Source organism: Quercus robur, chromosome 1 (genome assembly GCF_932294415.1).
Source record: "Quercus robur chromosome 1, dhQueRobu3.1, whole genome shotgun sequence".
In the NCBI taxonomy this organism is placed as follows: Eukaryota; Viridiplantae; Streptophyta; class Magnoliopsida; order Fagales; family Fagaceae; genus Quercus; species Quercus robur.
This window is the reverse complement of record NC_065534.1, coordinates 26959580-26983941: the sequence shown is the minus strand read 5'-3', so window position 1 is coordinate 26983941 and position 24362 is coordinate 26959580. Positions and strand designations below refer to the sequence as shown.

Below are 24362 nucleotides of genomic sequence, written 5' to 3'. Positions count from 1 at the left end.
CCTAACTATTATCCATCAGTTGCAAGTGTAGACAGAAGCTCAATTAAATCAACCTGTATATTTCATTAAACACTAAACAAAATGCATAACCGCATGTGTGGAAAATACAAATAAACAAAATAAATTCTTGATTTCAAAAAACACACAATAAAGACATATATCAATGAATAACTCATAAATATAAATTAATAAGCAGTCGAAACTAGAAACATATAAAGCAATAAACGTATCTCCCCCTAACATGAATAGCCCAACAAAAATATGGCAAGGGCTGAAAAGGTAAAAATACAATGTGAAGCACCTAAATACAATGTGAAGCACCTAGATACAATCTAAACTCCACAAGCTCCAACCAATAAGAAATATTCTCCCCCTGAAAACAAAAACTCTACAAGCATTTACTCCCCCTTTTTGTGACGGAATGCCAAAGGGCAATCAAAATCCATCATCAAAAGGAGGTGGCGGTGAAGATCGTCGAAGTTGTACCAACTCTGCGCGCAAAGCACGGATCTCATCGAGCATGTCCACCAAAATCTGTCCATGAGCCGCTTGAACGGTCAAGACATGATCCAACGTACGTTGAATGTCTGAATCATTCGAAGTAGTCGGTGGAGGAACATCAGCATCAACAGCAGCAGCACCAGATGCCTTAGCCGTATTAGCACCTATAGAAGAGAGAGGAGGGGGAACAATACCAGATGACGCACGTCTAGAATGCGTAGGACCAACTCTCAAGTGAGCAGTCCTCTGCTTAAGGAAGGTGGCACCTATGAGAGCTATGACATGAACGGGCTCACCAAAAGGGAAATTAGCTAGACCAAGATACAACAAAATCTTATGAATGAAAATAGGATTAATAAGAGCATGCGCTACGGTAGAACTCATATGAACTTTGTTCAAAGAACGAAGAAACAGATGTGGAAAGCTAATAGGCGCACCAAAAACAAAAGCGTACAAAAACACACATTGCTCAAGAGGGATGGTGTGGAGATGAGAAATAGGCCACAAAGAATGACATGCTATCCTAAAGAAAAGATAGGCAGTCTCAATAAGCTCAGCAGACGTGATCCGAGAATGAGAACCCCATTGGATAGAAGACCCAGTGATGTATGACATGATGTCATCTAAGGGTAGAGACTCCTCATAGGGATAGACAGGCTCCCTAACGATCGGAACCCCAAGAGTATCAGCCACTACCCGAGGAGTAATGGTGAACTCAACACCTTGTATCCAACTTCGAACAAGGGTGTTGGAATCATAGATGTGGCAAGAGAGATTTGAGAAGAACTCTTTAATTAGGGTGGTCGGGGGTGGATGATCTATCTCTAACAGGGACAAGCAACCTCTAGTCTCAAGGTTTGCCCTAATGGCAGGATCAACCTCATTTAATACAACAGAATGCTCAGCCCAAATCTTACGCTTACAGTTCAGTTTCTCATAAACTTCTCTGCTTTTGTCATTCCTAAACACCTCACTCCTAGAGGGAGACTTAGAGAAAGTGGAGGGGGTCCTATGGGCTTTAGTCTTCCTAGGCATGGTGCTAGGATGAGGACAAAGACACAAAGCAAAAAAAAAAAAAACAAAAAACCAAGGGCAGACTGCAGGTTAGCACAAAAAAAATATAGAACAAAAATCTATATGATGCATGAACAGTTTAAATGTCCTGATGCATGCCCTAATGCAGTGAAATTAAGTTCAAATTAAGTTTAAGTTCACAAAATTGACTTGAGCATAGAGTTTCTAACAAAAACCCCAAAAATTCGTGAACCCACTTGTTCAATTTGTAGAAAATTGACCAATTGATCATCACACAAGATAGATTACATAAAATAACGATCAATTAGATCAATTCAACAAGCCAATTTCATCAATTGAAACCAATTTGAACAAAATCCCCAATTCGGGTTCAATACAAGCCCTAGAATTTTTTATTTTTCACAAATCCCCAAATTGATCAAATTAACCATTATAGATCATGAATAGATCAATATAGCAACAAAACCCATTGATCAAATTCACAAAATAAGGCTTGATTAAACAAAAATCCCAATTTATGCATAGTCCGAAAATTTACCTAAAAAACCATGAAATAATGCATGAAAACATGAAAAACAATGCAAAAGAAAGGGTAATATGGACATACTAGCTTATGGAGAGAGAAACTTTCCAAGAAATTAGGAGGAAAACGACAAAAAATTTGTTGTGGAGCCTTGCCGAGTCGGAGAGAGAGAAAATTTTTTGAAAAGTTCTTGAAAAAGTGGTTTGAACAAGTCAAATCTGATTTTTAAAAACCTGATTCACGAGTTTCGATTGATCGAAACAGACAGAGGCTTCTTAAAAATTTTAAAACAATTTTAAAACAATTTTGATTGAGCTAAAAACAGATTGGATCAATCGAAACAGACAGAGGCTTCCTTAAACAATTTTAAAACAATTTCGATTGATCGAAAAACAGATTGGATCAATCGAAACAGACAAAGGCTCAACAAAATTTTGAGGAAAAAACACAGTTTTGAAAAAATTTTAGAAACATCTCAAAGCATTGAAATTGATGAACAAAATACATGAGTATGTAGTGATATGTCTTTCAAAAACAAAGAGTTAAGCCCAATTTTCTCAAAGTTAAAATTTCTTACATTCTCCATAAATTCTTAATCATCAAATCTATTTTGCACAAAAACTCAATGTATTTGCAAACTTGGTTGGATAGACCAAAGACACACACAGTAACATGTACAATGTTTAGCAAAGAGTAACTCATGAAGTGTATGCAGCTAGCAAAAGCTTGAAATACATGTGAGGTGATATGTGTATAGCAATTAAACACCAAGTCTACAAAATTCATCACAAGGATTTGAAAGAGACTATCACCAAAAGAGTTACATTATATAACTTCCACATCTCCTAGATCATAAGCTTGCAATCATGTAAGTTTCTTGATTTTTGCCTCATATTGTACACACAAATTTTAATTATTTAGAAACTTATTAAAATAGCTGAAATAATGTACACACCAATTTTATTTGATTGATTTGACATTAAGTCCAATAATGTACACACCAATTTTAGCATTTAAATCGAGACTACACCTTATATTTTTTTTATGCATGTGTTACATTTTCTGGAGCACAAAATCTTACGATATGCATTAAGGTGTTCATGATTGGCTAGTGAACAGTGGTGAGATGGTTATTTATGCCTTTCTCTAAAGGTTCAAGTCCGACAGTCAAAGACATGTGTGAGAGACCGCGCCCCCGGCCCGTTTTTATGATGTGTTGGGCCAAATCCATGTGAATGGGTGGAGTCGTGTTATTGTCTCTCAAAATGGAGATTCGACTAGTTATATTTCCCCTTTTAGATTAAGGGTTTTACAATGGAGTCGCCACTTATTTAATTGTTGGAAAAATAAGAAAACCATAAATGAAAAATTCCTCATTTATTAATTTGAAATTGAATTTACATTGATCATAGGAAAATTACATGACTTTGGTCCTAGATACAATCTAAGATAAAGTACATGGCTTTGTTTCCTAGTTATAATCTAAAAATCAAAAATTACATGGATAAGTATTTGATCTACTAACCCTTGATCTAAGCTCGGAGGCTATGTTACAAAGTGGGAAGGTGTTAGGCACCCACCTTGCCCGGTGAAACCGGTCTTCTAGACTATGGTGGCCAACATTTATATCACATCATCCAATATGTCAATCAATTTGTATGTTGAATTTAATGTGTGTGCATGTGATAAACCCTAATTCAATTTATTAAGCATGGCATTTGGATTGAAAAATAAACTCTAGTGAATGTGTGTGGATAGTGATAACTTAGATTCCAGGATTTGAAAGAATTACTAAACAAACATGTTTTTCATATTTTTGATGTGGATTTAAGATTAAATCTAGCGATATGCATGAACATGAGATGAACAACTAAGAACATGTGAAGAACACATAAGAAAAGTTAAGAACATTCAAACATATTCAAGAGAATTATCATGCATTAATCTTAAATTCTCATCATGGTAATATAAACAAACAGTTAGGGAAGAGGATTATACCTTCATGCAAGATCCATGTAATGGAGGAGGAGATTCTTGATGGAGGTCCTAAGGGTGGAGGAAAAGAAGAACTAGGAGAGGGAGAGTGAGTCTCACTCAATACCTTGAGTCTCAGGAAGACCAAGATATGACAAGACTACCCAACTTCACTAGATCTCAAGAGAAGAGAAGAGAGGGGGATTTTTTTTTCTGTCTTTTGGAATGAAGGAGAGGGGGGTTTATATAGCAGTGGTGGAGGAAATATGAATGGAAGGCCATTTAATGAGAGTTGACAAGGGATCATGAACCTAGACCTCATTTTAGCCTTTGGGGAAATCTGGTGCATTAAATGGAAAGATTGGTGGGAGTGAGGAGCAAGCCAAAATTCGGTTTTCCCGTAGCTGCTGTCACAGCCTATAGAGCCAACTTTGAAAAATCATATCCGCCTCAATTCTGATCGGAATTGTCTCATTATTGTGTTCAAATTGAAGCCCTGGATGTCTAGTTTCTGGGAAAAATAACTTCATTCACAGATTCAAAATATTCTGAGAGATATCAATGAAATGGTAAGCAGAGGTCATTTGTTAGAAAATGGTTTCAGCACAATTAACATTAATAGGTCCCCAAATTAGCTCCCGATTAACATTAAATGGCTCCAATCACTCCCATTTCAGACTTAATTGGCTCTGAATTTACTCTAATTAAAAGATAATTGCACAAATTACTCATTGAATAATTAATGTTTAACTATCTAGTTAATTAGGTGTATGCAACTCTACCATAAAATGTAGTCCTAACCAATCAAATTATGACACATCATCGATCTCAAATTGATTATATTTATAACCAATTGAAATCAATTGTTCATAATCACATATAGTCAGACTCAATTTGTAATAGTGCATCTCAGCCATTAAAACTTGATTTGATGATAACTTTCAATCTAATGGTCCGATTAGGGCTCATGACCAATCGATTTGATCGTTACAACATTAGTATCATTTTGGTGAAATGAGATTAAGGATCTAATGACCAGAATCAAGATGCATATTTCCAATGTGAAATTACCCTTTTACCCTCCATGTGAGGTTAAATACAGGTTACAAAACAGGGTGTCAACAACATGTGACTTCAAGATCAAGACAAAGAGAACAAAACTATAAGCATCTTTCCCACACAACATGCACTACAAAGTTTCAATTATTAAAGTGCAATAAATAAGCTCATCAAAGTTAAACAAGGTACAAAAGACATGTTATGTGAAAATAAATTGATCAACCTTCTTTTCAAAAACCAAGAAAATAGTGCAAAACATAATTTGGTTCCTTTTTCCTTTTTTTTTTTTTTAAGAAAAAAAAAAAAAACAAAAACAACCTAGAATGAAATGTATGAATGTTATGCAATGCAAATCCTAGAAACAGAGAAAACAAAAAAAATCAAAGAACAATGGTTACAAAGAATAGCAATGAAGTACAAGGACCAAGAAAGCCAAGACAGATCAGGAACACAGAATCACACCAATTACTTGACGAAGTGTCTCAAACTTACTTCTATCAAGAGGTTTGGTGAAGATGTCGGCATTTTGTCGTTTAGTAGGGATATACTCAAGATACATAATCTTTCTTTCAACAAGATCCTTAATGAAGTGATACCTAATCTCTATGTGCTTAGTCTTAGAATGTTGAACTGGGTTCTTAGATATATCAATAGCACTAGAGTTATCACAGTAAACAATCATGGTATCTTGGGATATCCCATAATCAGTTAAAACCTTTTTCATCCAAAGAAGTTGTGAGAAACAACTTCCAGCAGTAATATATTTTACCTCTGCAGTAGACAAAGACACAGAATTTTGCTTTTTACTCATCCAAGCAACAAGATTGGCTCCTACATAAAAACAGCCACCAGTGGTGCTTTTTCTATCATCAGTATTACCAGCCCAATCAGAATCAGAAAAACCAGCAAGAGACAAATTAGACTCTTTACTATAAAATAATCTATAATCACAAGTTCCACCAACATATTTAATGATTCTTTTGACAGCATTCAAGTGTGAAACTTTAGGATTATATTGAAATCTAGAACAAACACCAACACTAAAGGCAATATCAGGCCGACTAGCAGTCAAATACAAAAGGCATCTAATCATACTTCTGTATAATATAACATCAATAGACTCACCTGATGGATCATTTGTTAATTTTGCATTGGCAGCCATTGGTGTTCTAGCATGTGCAGCATTGTCCAGTCTAAATCTCTTGACTAGATTCCTTGCATATTTTGCTTGGTTGATATATATTCCTGAGTTCTTTTGCTTCACTTGTAATCCCAAGAAATAAGTTAGTTCACCAACCATACTCATTTCGAACATAACCTTCATTTTATCTGCAAAAGAATGAGCAAGAGAGTCATTAGTAGCACCAAAAACAATATCATCAACATAAATTTGAGCTACAACAAAACTATTCTTATCCTTTCTTATGAAGAGAGTAGTATCTGCAGATCCCCTTTTGAATCCATGCTTAGTGAGATATGCAGTCAATTTATCATACTAAGCTTGTGGAGCTTGTTTCAAACCATACAGGGCTCTTTTCAATTTATACACATCATCTGGTCTGTGAGGATCAACAAAACCTTTCGGTTGTTCAACATATACCTCTTCTTGTAACATTCCATTCAAGAAAGCACTTTTGACATCCATTTGATATACTTTGAAATTCAGATGACTAGCTATAGCCAACAGTATCCTAATGGATTCCAATCTAGCTACCGGTGAAAATGTCTCATCGAAGTCAATCCCTTCCACTTGTGTGTAACCTTGAGTAACAAGTCTTGATTTATTCTGATAACAGTGCCATGTTCATCTGACTTATTCTTAAAGATCCATTTAGTTCCAATTACATTTACACCCTTTGGTCTAGGAACTAATTTCCACACATCATTCCGAACAAATTGATGAAGTTCTTCATGCATAGAGTTTACCCAATCAGCATTTTGAAGTACTTCATCTATCTTTTTCGGTTAAAATTGGGACAGATAGCATGAGTGTGTAATTACACTTAATGCTTTTGATCTTAATCTCAAGTTATCATTCAAACTTCCCAATATGTTTGTGGAGGGATGATTAAGCCTTATTCTAGAAGAAGGACCTTTGACTAGAGATGTGGAGGTACCTTTCTGTTCTGATGAAGGACTAAACTCATGTTGAGCCTGTTGAGTCTTATGAACCGGTGTGGATGGTTCTGGGCTTAATGGCACAGAAACTGCATCATTCAGCACCATCAACTCTTCATCACTATGCTTCCCAACATAATCAACAAGAAGTGAGTCATCAACCTCCATAGGCTTATCTTGAATCGGAGTAGTATTTTCTGAATGTGCTTCTCGACATACTTCATCATTGATCACAACATTTGACGATTCCATGATTGTTTTAGTTTTCAGATTATACACTCTATATGCTCTACTAGTAGAGGAGTACCCTAGAAAATATCCTTTGTCACTATTTGCATCAAATTTTTCTAGGTTCTCTCTATCACGTGGAATGTAACTATCACGTGGAATGTAACAATCACTACCAAATATCCTGAAATACTTAACAACTAGCTTCTTTCCTCTCTAGAGTTCATAAGGAGTCTTCTTGGAATCAGGTTTGAAATACACTTGGTTGAGTGTATGACAAGCAGTGTTAACTGCTTCTCCCCAGAAGGATTTGGGTAACTTTTTATTATGTAGCATGACACGTGCTATCTCCTGAACAACCTTATTTTTCCGTTCCACTATTCCATTCTGTTGAGGTGTCTTAGGTGAAGAGAACTCTTGATGTGTGCCTTGATCATTGTAGAAAGTAACCAGCTTTGTATTCTCATATTCTTTTCCATGGTCACTTCTGATTCTGGCTATCACAGTATCTTTCTCAACTTGCAATTTCTTGCACAGATGTATCATCTTCTCAGGAGCCTTAGCTTTATCTTTCAAAAGCACAACTCAAGTATATCTAATAAAGTCATCTACAATCACTAGAATATATTTCTTTCCACCTAAACTCTGAACTCTGGCAGGACCCATAAGATCATTGTGCAGTAACTCTAGAGATCTTGAAGTTTGAACACTCGCTACAGACGGATGTTTAGATTTTATCTGTTTACCTATCTGACATGGTCCACATATGCACTTATCGCTCTTCTCAAACTTAGGTAAACCAACAACTGCATCACATTTGGAAATCTTCTCTAACTGCTTATGACTTGCATGCCCCAATCGTTGATGCCACAAATCAACTTGATCAATCTTTGCACTGAGGCACTTGTTGCTTATACTAGGTGTTAAACCATAACAGTTGTCAGCTGTCCTTACACCAACACACATACAGTCACCTCCTCCATCAAGTATCTCACATTCATACTTAGTGAAAAGAACATTCAGTCCATTGTCGCAAATCTGACTGATACTGAGTAAATTTGCTTTCAGTCCATCAATATACCAAACATCTTCAAAGACTAGCAACCCTGGAATGTCCACAGTTCCAATGCCTCTGATCACAAATTTGCTTCCATCTCCAAAAGTGACTGTCCCAATCTTTCCTTCAAAGAGAGTCTTGATAATCCTTTGTTTCCTGTCATATGCCTGGAACAACTACTATCCAAATACCAAAGACAAGAATCACGTGCCTTTAAGGCGGTCAAGGCAGTATAACATAAGTAATTATTATCACATGTGATAAGACCAAGAAGTTCAAGGAAAGATTTAACAAAAGCAACAAGAGACAAATACAACAAGTAAGCAAGTTGATGAATAAGCAAAAATATTTTCCAAGAATCCATAACAATAAGGGTCAATGATCAATTTAGTGATCAAAAGATCAACAACAAGAGAGCAACCCGCTCTGATACCACTTGATAGTTTTTAGACCCCTTAAAAACACAATTGGATTAACCTAGGTAATTAGCCAAGTTGTTACTTAGTCCAAATTAATAAATCTAGGTTATCACAATCAAAACAATCATATCAAGCAAAGCAGCAGAAAGATAAATAACACAATGATATGATCACCCAGGAAACCAAACCGATAAAAACCTGGGGAGGATTTAACCTAGCTATCCTCAAGGTAAACTTGAATCCACTATGAAAGAATCGAAGTTGTTCAACAGGACTTAGACCACTAACATCCTATTGCTACCCACCAGTAGAAACTTACTGAACGACCACGTGCAAGCTCCGAAACCACGAACTCCTTCTTTCTTGGATTCTCTAGCAAGTACAAGCACACCTGCTTATGTTTCTTTAAGTTCTTATGGCAGCAACTGAATGATCATCAAGCTCTTGAAGAAATCTCCTTCTTGATAATCCTAAGCTTGTGTAAAGGAAGGCTCCTCACAAATCTCACAAGAGATTTACACAAACAGTAATATGAGCGACACTAAAATATGGCTAGGGTTTGCCTTATATACCTGGGGCAAATTAGAAAACCCTAAACATTTTAAAACAAAACTAGGGCTGAGTTGGAATTCTGCAGAAAACGCATCTGACCCGATTTTCGATTGATCGAGCCTAAGTTTCGATCGATCGAACCAGGCCGAGAAGCATAAATGATTTCTGCATCAGCTTGTTCCAACTTTACATAAATGAATCAACTTTGAGCAAGTCTAAACACGACTAAACATCTTGTTTTGATCATGGTTTGCCAACAATACACATTAGAGTTCTAAATACATAAAATCCTAAGTCTTTAGAACCTAATAGTGTCCATACACGGTGTACAATTACCATCACTCTTAACTTAAATTGGATTTCACATGTTGGCCCCATAAAATGTCTCGTGTAGACAAATTTGTGAAGTATTAATAATAAACTAATCTTTCCTGGCTGCATCACTTGTCTAGTGATAGGTTACTCTTGGTGCCTTATTTTGTGTTTAGTATCTAACGGGCAATACATTGAAAAAAATGCAACTCAAACCAGATCGAGAATCATAAGAAATCACCAATAATGATTTTTTTTTTTTTTTTTTTGGGACTGAACCAATAATGATGTTATATGTTAAACAATCATTGTTAGAAAATAAATTCGCTACATTAATTACTGAAGGCAATAACTAAGAAGTACCAAATTACCAAAACATGAACAAATGACAAATTTCAAACTTTAAAAAGTTTTAACTTGTTTGCACACGTATCAAATATGGGAAATAGAGAAAGAGTAAGTTTAAAAATTATTCAAGAGAAAAGGAAAAAAATATCAATGAAAAAGGATAGGCAGTAAATTGATAAACCGAAAGAGGTTTGACAATTTCACATTATGTATGCTTTGTTCTCTTAAGTTAAATTGCATCAAGTCTTCATTTGTATTTGTGGCAAAGTTAGACCCGAAAGAACAAAATAGCTAGAGGAAAACAATTAAAATGAGCAAAATTTGCTGAATAGTATTTTTTAAAGAATGTTTTAGGAGAATAGCACATGACTGAAGTTATTTAGACTCTTTTTGGAACATGAGTTTGACAAACTAGAGTTCTAACCCAAAATCGTGTTTAGCAAACTCGAGTTCCAATTTGTTATACAATGTTAGGCTGCCACGCCACCTAAACTAATTGAAACTCGAGTTTGATAAACTTGATTTTGGGTTCGAACTCGAGTTCCAGAAAGAGTTTACATAACTAAATAACTTCGCTCTCGTGCTATTTACCTAAAATTTCCTTAAAAAGTATTATTCACCAAAATTTTCCAATAACGCATCTACTTGAACGAGATTTTCTTTATTTTCTAATATATAATCTACACACTTGTTTACAATATATGTTTCAAACATTGCTCCTTACACAATTAAAATGAAAAGGTACAAAGCATCAACACATCTGATTTTGATTTATATCTTCATCATTAATAAACGTTTTAAAAGGTAAAACATATTTACATGATTGCATGGTAGTGGCAGTGGACAACAATAGTTCCCAATATGACATGCGTCTCAAATGGGGAATTTTAGGGTTCTAACTAACGGCTTTAGCAGCGATAGCAATTGCAAATTGAAGGAAACGAGGTTTTATTTTAAAGCTATATATGTTCAATTTTTTGTTGATTTTATAGATTCTGGGCTAACTAAAAGTTTTTTTTGGGACCAGACAACAAACTCCTTGATCAAAATTATATCATTCATTCTTAATGCATCCGGTCTGTGAGTAAATTATTTTACATAATTTTTATTTGTTTTATTGTTCTTGTTCATAATATCTATTTGTGTTCTTTATGATTAGATATGTTTGTGCTCATATTTACATAATCACAAAAATAAGTTAATTTTCTATGATATATCCAACATAGATAGAGAAAGATTTGAGAATGAAAACTATGAAACAAACAATGGTGATTTTTTTCCCTTCACTAAAAGTTAAGAGCATCTCCAACAAAATCTTCAAATTTCTGTACCATTTGGAGAGTGAACAGTTACATTTACCTTTTACTTATTTACCTTTTCAAATACACTTTTCAATATGGGCGAGGTTTAGGTCCAGTGCATGTAATGTATTGAACCTGTTAGAATGATATGTGTTAAAAAATGGACACCTGTTATAATTTTAATTGATCTAGTGCAATTGGACACTGGACCCAAACTTCACCCTTTCAATAGACTCTATCATTTCTCTATCCCATTTAAATATTATTTTTTTTTTCATTTTTTCTTTATTCTTATTTTAATCTTTCTTTATTCCACCTCTATTCATTTCCAACAACTATATTTTTCAAATTCTTAACTATATTTTGACTTATCAATTACACTTTAAATTCTAGTATTTGAAGAAAAACCCATTTAATCTTAATTTAAGAGATTTTTATTCTTATTATTCATTAACTTATAATTAATTTCCTTAAAAAAAACACATACTATACTTATCAATTATCATTAAAAAGTCAACCACACGTTTTAGACCATTGCTTTTTTCCTTTTTTTTTTGTTTTTTATTTTTGTTTTTGTTTGTTTGTTTGTTTCTCCTTTTCAGCTACTGTGCTACAGCTCGGAGACGCCAGAACATTCCTTTTTTTCCTTATTATTAACTTATAGTTAATTTTCTTTAAACAATACCATACTTACAATCAAAAACAAAAGTCATAACACGTTTAGGCAAATCCTTTTTACCTCCAACCCCCTCTCTTTTTCCTTTTGGTTTCTTTATCTTCAAACACACATAGACACATATACAGAGAAAGGAGAAATTGCCCCTGCTCCACCGCACTGCCACCACTACATCTTCATCGTCGCTTCTCCTCCTTGCTGCTGAGTGCATGCAGCCAGGGGTCAGATCGGTTTTTTTTTTTTTTGATAATTGACTCTTTCTCCGTGATTTCAGGGCAGATAAAGCTCAACAAGCCCACCAATTTTTTTTTCTAGTTCTTGATCTGTTGTTGTTGTTTCGATTTTAGATTTGTTGTTTAAATTAAATTGGTTTTATGAGAACAAGAATTGTTCTGTGAGAAGAAACAAAGAGAGAGTGTGAGACCCAAAAACAAATCAAAGAAGAAAGAGAAAGAAGTGATAAAATATTAGGTGTTGGAATTTTTTAATGAAAAAAAATCGGTTGCTAATCTACAGTAGCCTATCAGATTTCATGAGTTACAAGAAAAAAAAAATTTGAGTTTTAGAAAGACCGTTAGAGCCCTTTTTATGGTTTTACTATTTATTGTAGAGAGCATTTTGGTTTTACCTACGTTATTTGAAGATGCTCTACAAGTTCTACCCATAGTTTTAAAAATCGGACCGGACCGGTCGGTCCTACCGGTTCAACTGAGAACCGGCCTTCAATATGGTCCGATTATGGCATAAAACCGAAAATAGCCTAAAAATCGGTAAATAGTGAAAACCGGCCCGTTTAACCATAAAACCGGAAACCAGTATGGTTGAACCAGTTTTGCAAAATACAGAGAAAATGACTTTGTTTCTTTTGATTTCTTCCCCATTCGGCCTCTCTCATTAGTGTAGCAGTTACTTTGTTGCTGTAAATGATAAGAATGAACGATTTTTCTTCCTTATTTTGAGAATCTTAGATCTATTATAAATAAAAGTTGGTGAATGAAACTTTCAAATTTGTGGGTAAAATAAAATTTGGGGAGGAGGTAAGATTCTAAGAGAGGCAACATGAGAAGGGTGGAGGAAGGTATTTTGGTTTGAAGTTTGAACTATTGCTAATTGATATGTTGCAGAGAGATGGAGTGATGGACGGGCTTGGCAGAAAAGGTGAGAGGGAGAGATAGATTAGAGAGAGAGACGAAGGAGAGGTTATGGCTTTATGGGAAATTATCAATTTGGATTTAGATGGATTTCTATTAGAAAAGTGGAAAGGCTGGGAGTCTTAGGACTTAGGGGAAGTAAATGCATGTCATAAAAATCAAAAAGTGGGTGGGTGTTAATTGTTAGTAATGGCTGGGGTGGGTTTTTTATTTATTTATTCATTATCTCTTTTCCATTTTCCGTGAAGCTCAGAAAGTCTTGTGGCTGTATCTGTATTAGCCTATATGTGCCACTTTTAAAGTTTTAACCATATTTGTGAACTTTGACCCAAAAAAAAAAAAACCATATTTGTGAACAACTATAGTAAGTTACCTTTAATATTTAAATGATATTTATTATATAAGTTGTGAAAAATTATTAATATTATAAAAATAAAATACATTCATAATTATTTATTTATATAATTTAAAAAATTATTAATTAAATTATTTATGATGTGACCGATTGAACCATCTGTCGGACCAAAAAATCAATAACCAGCCTCTTTCCCAATTCTTTTACCGGACCGATTTTTTTTAAACCACGGTTCTACCTGTGATTTTACTATTTTAGTAGATCGGATACAGGGTAACTCCTTTTTCACCTTTTTCACGTCCAAAAGTCCTTACGTGCTCTTAAAAAGTCGTAAGTGTCAGGCTCACATAGACGAAAAGTCTATAGAAGGGATGGAAGGGAATACTTTAGTAAAAAATTCAGACCATTTTTCTATAATAATTTAATGAAAATCCATTGCTGCACTAGTACACTCCACTTGCACTTTGTTAGTCAAAGGCTCGAGGTTTCGCTTTTTGACCAGGACAAAGGCTGAGCTCATGGCATGCGACACTTTCAACTTTCAAAGTTATCAAATCAAAGCGCAAGTGTGAAATTGCACAAGCAGCCACTCTACAACTACAAGTGTCGTATTTTGACGACCTTTGTAGATTATAAAAGTGTTTGGTTGCGGCCTTATTTGCACCCCTGACTCGACCCAGCTGGCTACTCAGGTACACTCAGCCCACTCATTTCTCAACTTTCCCAACTCACTTACCTCGACTTCTCTGATAACTCTTTCTTTGGCCCTATACCTTCTTCCATTTCATCTCTTTCAAACCTCCAAACCCTCTCTCTTCGATCCAACTCGTTCTCTGGCTCAGTCCCTGTATCCACTACCAACCTTAAATCTCTTGACTCGTTGGATCTTTCTCATAATTCTTTAACTGGGTTTCTTCCAAACTCAATCAACTCGCTTCAGAATTTGAGACAACTCGATTTGAGTTACAACAAACTCATTGGGTCACTCCCACCAAACTTGCTTGAACTCGCTTTAAAGCACAATTCTTTATTTGGGTATCTCTCAAACTCGTCTTTTGACCGGTTGACTATCAGTTGGAAGGGGTGGAACTCAGCAAATTCTCATTCACGGGGACACTACAAGCTTGGTTTTTTCTGTTGCTGTCACTTCAGCAAGTTGACTTAGCCAATAACAGCTTGACACGTGTCGAGGTTTGGAAGCCCACTGGTGGCAACAGCAACCTCGTAGCCATTGATTTGGGATTCAACGGCATTTATCGGTAATTGCCTGTGAATTTCGTTAGCTATCCTCTGTTAGCGTCTCTGAATAATGAGTTCTGTCAAAGCTAAATCAGCCACGCAGTGCCACGTGGTGGCCATGCCTAATCCCGGTCGCGGCCACATCAACCCCATGATGAACCTCTGCAAAACACTTGCTTCGAAAAACAGCAATATCCTCGTCACCTTCGTCGTTACCGAAGAATGGCTTGGTTTCATCGGCTCCGATCCTAAGCCCGACAACATTCGCTTCGGCACCATTCCTAATGTTATCCCATCAGAGTTAGTCCGCGCCGCTGACATTTACGCCTTCGCCGAAGCTGTCAGGACAAAGTTGGAAGCTCCATTTGTGCGGCTCCTTGATCAGCTTGAGCCTCCGGTTACAGTTATCATGGCTGATACTTTTCTTTCCTGGGCAGTTGGAGTTGGGAACCGAAGGAAAATTCCAGTGGCATCATTTTGGCCCATGGCGTCGTCCATGTTCACCATCATCCAACATGTGGATCTTTTAGTAAAAAATGGTCATTTCCCAGCTGACTCAGGTGAGTATGTATTAAATTATTAATACAAATTCTTTTTGCTTATATCTCCTTCTACTTCTCTTAGTAAATAATAAATAAAATCTTTCAATTTTTTTTTTTTTTTTTTGTTTAATATGTGAGTAGAAAAGAAAAAAAAAAGGCATTATTGGAAAACAAAAATCCCAATAATAAAATAACCCACCTTACCATTTTATGGTATGGAACACAGTCCAAGCAAAGATTTAGTTTTTAATAGTCATTCATTATGATTTATTTATATATGAAACTATAAATTCTAGAACTTGAAAAAATATGGTGGGTTAAGAATTTAATAGTGGGTTTAAATATGAAATAAAATTTAAATTTAATTATATATATTAAAATAATGATGTTTAAAATGGTAAGTTTTCAAAAATTTCCGTAATATAATATTATATGTTCAACCAAAAGTCAAATTACTTTGGTTTTATATATATTAAAAATTATTGATTATAATTAGTTAGTAATCTTAGCAATGCATACAAAAGTAACAAAAATATTATCTTCTCTATGTTTTTTTATAATAAAAAAAATTAAATATGGAGTTATGGACTAAGATAATTATTAAAAGACATTCATAATATATGACTGTGTTTGTTAATGGAATTGAATCTATTATATTATTTAAAGAAAATATAATATGACAATTCTAATGTAGGTGATAAATATAAAAGCTTTTATAGTGAATTCTTATAAAATTTAAACTCAACAAAAAATACATATTAGAATAATGATGTGAAAAAAAAAAAAGTGCTTTAAAAGTTTACGTGACAATAATAGAAAAAGTTAACATATTTATATTGCACATAGATTTAGATTATAGATATATAAAATAATTTATCATTTGAATCCAAAATTATAGCGTGGCTTCCTAATAAGTAATAAAATTTAACTTAAAGGGACCCATAAAATATAATAGATAGATGATCCATACTTTTGGCTCCCTTCCAAAAAAACCCAAAAAAAAGAGCCTTTTACCTTTAACTGATCCTTAAAAGTTAGCTCATAACCACCACCCTTAAAGTTTGTTCATCCTTTGAGGACAACCACCAATGTACACCAATAATCACTGATCTTGATGTCCTCAAGTGGTTCTACAAAGGAAAGCAACCACTGCAAAGATTAATGTGTTTGAGTTTATTTTATTTTATTTTTAATGTGGCAATACTATTTTAATTAATTTTCTTTTAGAAGAATATTGGACATATAATAATGTAATAAATATGACTTCTATTTAATTTGTATATTATGAGAAATCTAACTATAATATTTGACTTTTTCAAAAGAAAAAAAATGCAAATAATTAAGAAGCCAATATTGATAATGTAGTATAGTTAATAAGTATGTATTGTACTGTGTATAACAATTAAAATTACTCATGTCTTATGTATTGTGTGCAAACATATAGAATTAAACATGTTATTATGAGGCTAGACGTACATCAATACATCACATGTTAGTTACAGACAAGTCGGCAAGTTATATGGATTGTTAAAAGATATTCATAATATATAATTGTGTTTGTTAATGGAATTGAATCTATTATTTTATTTAAAGAAAATATAATATGACAAAATTCTAATGTAGACGATAAATATAAGAGCTTTTATAGTGAATTCTTATAGAATTTAAACTTAACAAAAAAATACATATTAGAATAATGAAGTGAAAAAAAAGTGTTTTAAAAGTTCATGGGTCAAGAATAGAAAAAATTAATAGAAAGTAATTTTTATTTTATTTTATATTGCATAGAGATATAGATTATAGATATATAAAATAATATAAAGTTTGAATCCAAAGTTAATAAAATTTAACTTAAAGGGACCCATAATATATAATAGCCAGATGATCCCTACTTGTAGCTCCCTCCCAAAAAACATTAAAAAAAAAAAAGTCTTTTACCTTTAACAAATCCTTAAAAGTTAGCTCATAATCTACGCCCTTAAGTTAGTTCATCCTTTGGGGACAACCACCAGTGTCTACCAACAATCACTGATCTTGATGTCCTTAAGTGGTTCTACCAAGGAGAGCAACCACTGCAATCCGCAAAGATTAATGTGTCACGCCCCAAACCCCAAAGGGTCCAAAGCATGAGAAAGACGTCTCAAAGTACCTGTAGATTTTTCCTTTTTGACAATCCAATCTACAAAAGTAATATCAAGTACCAACATCAAGAATTATCTTAATAATTCCTGTTTGAGTTTATTTTATTTTATTTTTAATGTGGCAATACAATTTTAATTAATTTTCCTTTTAGAAGAATATTGGACATATAATAATGTAATAAATAACCACCGTACACCTTTGATGCGATGGTTACTCCACAAATATAAGTGCTCGTGGAGTGTGGGAGGGTAAGGGCCGGGGTTTAAGTTTCTAGGAGGAAGCTTCATACACATATACACTTAAATTAGTTTAGAGTAAAATTCTATCTTGTATTAAAAAAAAAAAGAGTAATAAATGTGACTTCTATTTAATTTATATATTATGAGAAATCTAACTATAATATTTGATTTTTTCAAAAGAAAAAAAATGCAAATAATTAAGAAGCCAATATTAATAACATAGTATAGATTTTTTTTTTGACAAAATAATGTAGTATAGTTAGTAAGTACACGTATTGTACTTGTACAATAAGCATACATGCGTAACAATTAAAATTACTCGCGTCTTACGTATTGTGTGCAACTGCAAACATACAGAATCAAACACATTACTATGAGGCTAGACGTACATCAGTACATCACGCATTAGTTATGGAAAAGTCGGTGAGTTATACAGATTGTTATAAAAGAGATTAAAAAGCAACTTTTATTGAAACTTGACAGTGGTTAACGTAAGACAAGAGATATAAAATATTTTTAAAAATCTCAATAAAAACGTACACATGTCAAAGACTAAACCCAAGAGAATGAGCATGTCATGTTTAATATATTTCAAGTATATAACCCAAAAATTTAAATCAAAGCTGACAACAAAACACAAATCCCAAATCTATGCCTCATGCTTCCAATGCCCAAATAATCATGTTTAGTTTCTTTAATAAAAAAGAAAAGAAAAGAAAAGAAAAGAAACTAATACTACTACAACTTAAATTAGTAATGTTGCATCTACAATATTTTCACAACAATTTTAAATTAAAGTCTAGGTAGTAAGTTGGTATTGATTATAATCTCAATTCATTACTAATATCACTTTTTTATTCACCATCACTAGTAACAATTTGCCACCAAGAATTTGTTGTGACTGTAGTATTACTTCTAATATGGGTGTACAAAAAATCCGCCATCCCACCAAAACTGACCCGACCCAACCCAACTCAACCCATGGGGTTGTATCGGTTTTTAAGGGTTAGTGGGTTGGGTTAGGTTATGATTTTTTTTTTTTTTTTATATATATATTTTTTTTACAGTGGGTCAGGTTGGGTTTGGGTCATTAGATTTACAAATCCACCTAACCCAACTTGACCCACCTATATTTAATATATTTTAAAAATTTAAAAGTATCATATAATTATGTTATTTACTTTTTTGCCCCCCTTCCTAAATAAAACCCAAACCCTAAATTCTTCTCATATAGTTTATATTTGTTTGGTGTTATGCTCATGATTATTTGGTTATAATTTTGCTCTTATTTGTGATGGTTTTGTTCTAATGCTCAATTTAATAGTAATAATAGTAATTAATGAAAAAAATTGTCCAACCCAACCCGATCCATATGGATTGGTTTAGACCCCTGTGATGGGTTGGGTTGGGTTGGATTTTTATAACCCATCGTGGTGGGTTGGGTTGAAAAAGCTCCTCAACCTGACCCTTGCACACCCCTAACTCCTAATACAAAAACTTAATAATTGATGAGCCAATGAATGTGATTGGTGTGCATAATAATGAGTATTTGAATTACTTTTTATAATTAGTGATGTATCAATTTATATGACATATATAGTTAAAGTTGTAATATCTCTAACATCATTCTTAGAAAAATTTAAATTTTGTATGATTGATTTTGCTTTGGCTCAAGATGTATTGCTTTTATCTTATTCTTAATGAAAGTTGCTATCCTCTTATCAATTTTTTTTTTTTTTTTTTAACTTCAAATTTTGTTGGGATCTTCAAAGGATTAAGTCACACTTAGTAGGAGTTAAAAACGTTATGATACAATGATTATTTGCTTTTATCGATAAAAAATATATATGGTAAATATTTTACATATTTTTGTTAAAATTTTTAATAAAAAATAAACATAACATACCCGTACGATAAATGCACTATTTTTTATTTGTTTCCATATTTTTATGCCAAATTTTTGAAATGTACTTTTTTTTTAAGATGCCGAAATATACTCATTTGTATATTTACCGTATTATACTTATAGCATATTTTACTAGCCATAAATCACCAACCTCTAAAATTGATATTTGATCAAATTTTAAAAATCCTGATACAAAATCTACCCAAATTGAAATTAATGAAATTGATTTTAGTTCGTTGAAGCGTGATCTTGAATTGTATCTACAAATATAAGATTGTCATGTTTATTTACATAAGAAAATTTATTAAGAAACAATTATTATTTATTTCTTTTTATGTTTTGTTAATGTTGAATAGATCTCAATTTTATTTTTCATGCATTAATTTAATTTTGATTATTATTATATTTCTCAATCTTTGATGTTGATTTTTTTAATTTTTTTTTTTTTTTTATGGCTTTCAAAGATGAAATCCTAATTATGTTATGATTCCTTGGTCACGTTCTTGGTTTCTCATAGAAATCAATTTTTTCCCCCTTGGGCGTGGGGGGTGCTTTTTCTTTCTTTGCTTTGTGAGATTACCAAAGAGATTGATTTGATAGTGCACAATGAAGCTATAGTTGCTGAATAAAAACAATGGAATTATGAAAGTGGAGAGAACACCGTGACAAATTAGAGGATGGATTACTTTTTGGATAAAATTTGGCTACAACCAACAATAAGAAAATGTCATGTGTTTACTTACTAAATCACACTTAAGTGATTGTATACAATCATTTTCAGGTGCATTGCATATGACAAGGACACATAATCTTCCTATTGTTGGTAGTAGCCTTATGTTATAACCAAGTTTGTAACCAAATTTTGTTCTTACTTTTTTGTTTTAGTTTTATTTTAGTTTATTAATTTTTTGCCTATGAGATTTAACCCTTACAACTACTTTAGAAAAAAGATCCAATTCAACAATTAGTCAACTTTGTTTTCATAGTAACTTGAACAAAACTTCAAAACAGCTAGAAAAATAAGTGAACTAATGACCAATTAACGTAGTTTCTTCATTGTCATACTTTTACCAGGATTATGTTTACCTAATTGTGGATTTCTATTGATACCATTGGTCTTTTCTATTTATTTTTTATGTCAGCAAAATCCGAGGAGCATGTAGATTACATCCCTGGAATTTCCTCCATACAACTAGGGGATATTCCTTTTGATTGGAGAAACCAACAAACGATGCAAATGATTCTCGAAGTTTTTTCATGGGTAAACAAAGCACAATATCTCTTATTAACTTCCATTTATGAGCTCGAATCCAAAGTATTCGATGTTCTAAAAGCAAAATTCTCATTCCCGGTATATGCTATGGGTCAAATCGTACCTAATTTTGATTTTGGTGAAAACACAAACCACAATGACAACAACTATCTACATTGGCTAGATTGCCAACCTCGAAGTTCCGTTCTATATATTTCAATGGGAAGTTTTCATTCAGTTTCTACTGCCCAAATGGATGAAATTGCATATGGTTTGCGTGATAGTGGTGTTAGATTCTTTTGGGTGGCACGTGACCAGACTAACAGATTGAAAGAGCTTTGTAGTCATATAGGATTAGTAGTACCTTGGTGCAATCAATTGAGAGTCTTATCTCATTCTTCTGTTGGGGGCTTTTTGTCACATTGTGGGTGGAGTTCCACTCGAGAAGGAATGTTATGTGGTCTTCCTTTTCTTACATTTCCCATAGTCTTTGATCAAATCTTGAATAGTAAACTAATTGTGGAAGATTGGAAAATTGGGTGGAGAGTGAAGCAAGATATGGGAATGGACAATTTGGTAACAAGAGTGGAAATATCAAGGCTAGTGCAAAAATTTATGAATTTGGAAAATGATGAAGTGAAAGAAATTAGGACAAGAGCAAGCGAATTTCAACAGATTTGTCAATGTGCAATTGCAAAAGGAGGATCATCTGAAACCAGCATCAATGCCTTCATCCAGGACCTTTCAAATTGCATGATTATTGAGTAGAACTTAACTTTTTTTGTTCTGCATGACCATAAAATGTCATGTCTTCTTCACAATTATTTACGGAGTTTTCAAGACCTTAAGCTTGATAATAGTAAAAAAATTAAAATAATAATGAGCCAAATAGGTTGGACTTACAACTACTTCGTTATTATATAATGTACTTGAACATGGTAGTTAAGGTTCGAAAATGATTCTCACTTAGTAAAGTACCAGTGGCCTATTGAAGGTCTTTGTAATAATAATCTTTGTTTTTTAATTGCAAACTTACTCTTCTTTCTTTTTACAGTGTGTTAATGTGTTGTCCATTTGAAGAATCTCTAGCAAATGACTACATCTAGTATATCATGCTTCATTTTGTCATCAGTAGAGTGAATTATTGTGTTATTGGATTGAGTAAGGGTCATTGTTTATTAAATTTTAGTGGCATGTCACATGAATGTTGTATGATGTAGATTAGTTTCCTTCTTTTCTTGAAAAATTTCCAACACTATTTGTGTCTTTCGAAACTAAGTGCTTGTTTGGATTGAGGGGAAGGGAGAGAGAGTAGAGTAGACCGAAAATTGATTTCTACTCTTAATTTTTAGCCAACTTTACTCTACTTCCCATCCCTCTCCCTCAATCCAAACAAGCCCTAAATGTTTATGCATTGCTTTTCAACACAAATTGGGCTTCTCAAAAAAGCATCTTCATGAACAATAATTGATGATAACAATGTTCTTTAATTATGGTAAATTAATAAGAAGATTTTATTATGATAAATTAGTTTTTTACAACGTCTTTCGGATGAAAATATTGATAGATTTTAGATCACCACCACATTTTCTTAGCTACCAAATTAATTTAAAAAAGAAAAAAAATTGCCATTCACCACTGATTCGATGAGACCACCATCTTTGGTATTGTCATGAGAGTAAGAGAGAGTGATTAGCCACTGTAAATCTAATGAGATAGCAAAGGAGAGAGGGTACAAGAGAGAAGAGAGTACCAAAAAGTTAATAAAAAAAAGGAATACCAATTTTTTACCAGAGCTATAATTATATTGTATATTTATAAAAGGACTGTAACTTTTGCAAATTTTTGTATAGTGAAGATATTTAAAATTTTTACAAGAGCTAAAGATTCTCGTGTATATTTAGAAGAGAACTTCAAATTTTGCAAATTTTTGTATAGTTATGCTAAGGGGGTGTTTTTGTGTAATTAGTGTTAGGACATATGTGATTCACTTGTTAGGAACATATGTCACTATTTAATGTAATTGGTTAATCCTTTGACAAAATGCACTTTACTTGTAATTAGGTAGATCTAGGATGTGTTTAATACTTCAAGAAATTGTTTTTCAAGATCAAGTGTTAAAACCATGCAAGTCTGTCCAAGAAATAGGCTGAAGAAGTGTTGTTCATTAAAACTTGACAGCTAGCTATCTATCAAGACTTGTAGAACTGTTAAAGCCCATGGCTCGACAGATAGGGTATCTGTCGAGGATTATGAAAAACAAAATTTCAGTTATGTTTTGACTCCAATTTGTGATTATGTGTTTAGGTTTTCTTTTCTCACAACCCTAGACATATGAAAGGATTATTTTAAGGGCCGTCAAAGAGTTCACAAGTTGCACAAGTGTTGAGTAAAGTTTATTCAAGCAAATTGTGACTGGAGATATAATTTGCCCTAGTTCATCATTCTTGTGAAGAAGTTGTTGTGTTTGTGCACTGTAGGGTTTTGTGACCAAGCATCTTCTTGATCTTCATCGTGGATGAACTGAAGAACTTTGTAGCCAACAATCTTCTCTAGTTGGTGATTGAAGTCGCGTACTTTGATTTGCGCAATTGGTTAGTCATGTATTGGGAGTTGTGCATCAAAAGGAGAAATTGTTATTATAGAACAAGTCCAATTGGGTATTGGGATAAGGGTTCAACTGTAGGTTGGTATAAGGTACTGGGATTCCTTTACTTGTAACCGCTTGTTGTGATAATAGTGGAATTTCAAGAGTGATGACCTTAAAATCACCCGGTGAGGCTTTTGCCGTGTTAGTTTTCTCCATTCATAAACAAATCACTGTGTCAATTTATTTTCCGTTGCATACTTAGTTTATTAGTGATTTGTTTGTGCTATCACGCGTTTGCATGTTAATTAACTTAATTAATTCACTTGGCTAAATTAATTGGATTTTTGATTAAATGAGTTTAAAACCTCATGCATTGCATCACACATGCATTATAACTATATTTTCATGCATTTAGATGTGTGTTATATATGTTAAATTGATTGTGTGCTGGTAGGTTTGGATTGGGCTGAGCCCAAGATGCTTTTTACTTTGCACATCACATGCTCATGCATTTTCATGCATACATTCAGTATATTTCTATATATTTGAATTGTTTGGAGCTTTTCTGATTGTCTCTTTCTTCCCCCTCTCTCTCTTGTTTACGTTAGTGTGTTAATGGCACCAAAACATAAGCCTACTCCGTCCTAAAACCCTTTGCGTTCTAGGGCCTCCTCTTCATCTTTTGATCCTACCCCTTCTTTTATTCGGTTCCGTGATGAGGATGCCCGAAAGGACTTCTCAGAGAACTCTTCTCGGAGAACTTTTCTCGACGAGGTGTTCATTTGGAACGCCGAGTCATTTTCGCGGACTTTGCCGACACTGACCTATCCGATGTCATTCACA

The 24362-nt window shown here is 33.5% G+C and overlaps 3 protein-coding genes and 1 pseudogene across 3 annotated transcripts; 2 read left to right on the top strand and 2 right to left on the bottom strand.

Moving 5' to 3' along the window:
• Window positions 1-2070: 2070 nt before the first annotated feature.
• LOC126694643 (uncharacterized mitochondrial protein AtMg00810-like) lies at window positions 2071-7462 on the bottom strand. Its single transcript, XM_050391054.1, has 3 exons — window positions 7210-7462; window positions 5689-6421; window positions 2071-2074 (listed from the first exon to the last, which is right to left on the bottom strand). The coding sequence occupies exons 1-3, from the start codon at window positions 7460-7462 to the stop codon at window positions 2071-2073; spliced, it is 990 nt and encodes a 329-aa protein (XP_050247011.1).
• A 192-nt stretch (window positions 7463-7654) lies between these two features.
• On the bottom strand, window positions 7655-12768 carry LOC126694568 (uncharacterized). The gene is made up of 4 exons (XM_050390955.1): window positions 12736-12768; window positions 12122-12203; window positions 8239-8544; window positions 7655-8007 (listed from the first exon to the last, which is right to left on the bottom strand). Exons 1-4 carry the CDS (start codon window positions 12766-12768, stop codon window positions 7655-7657), a joined length of 774 nt encoding a protein of 257 aa, XP_050246912.1.
• Window positions 12769-14279: 1511 nt separating this feature from the next.
• On the top strand, window positions 14280-14917 carry LOC126694491 (receptor-like protein 54; annotated as a pseudogene).
• On the top strand, window positions 14911-21976 carry LOC126727630 (UDP-glycosyltransferase 87A1-like). The gene is made up of 2 exons (XM_050433463.1): window positions 14911-15408; window positions 20820-21976. Exons 1-2 carry the CDS (start codon window positions 14919-14921, stop codon window positions 21695-21697), a joined length of 1368 nt encoding a protein of 455 aa, XP_050289420.1. The 5' UTR covers window positions 14911-14918; the 3' UTR covers window positions 21698-21976.
• Window positions 21977-24362: the final 2386 nt, after the last annotated feature.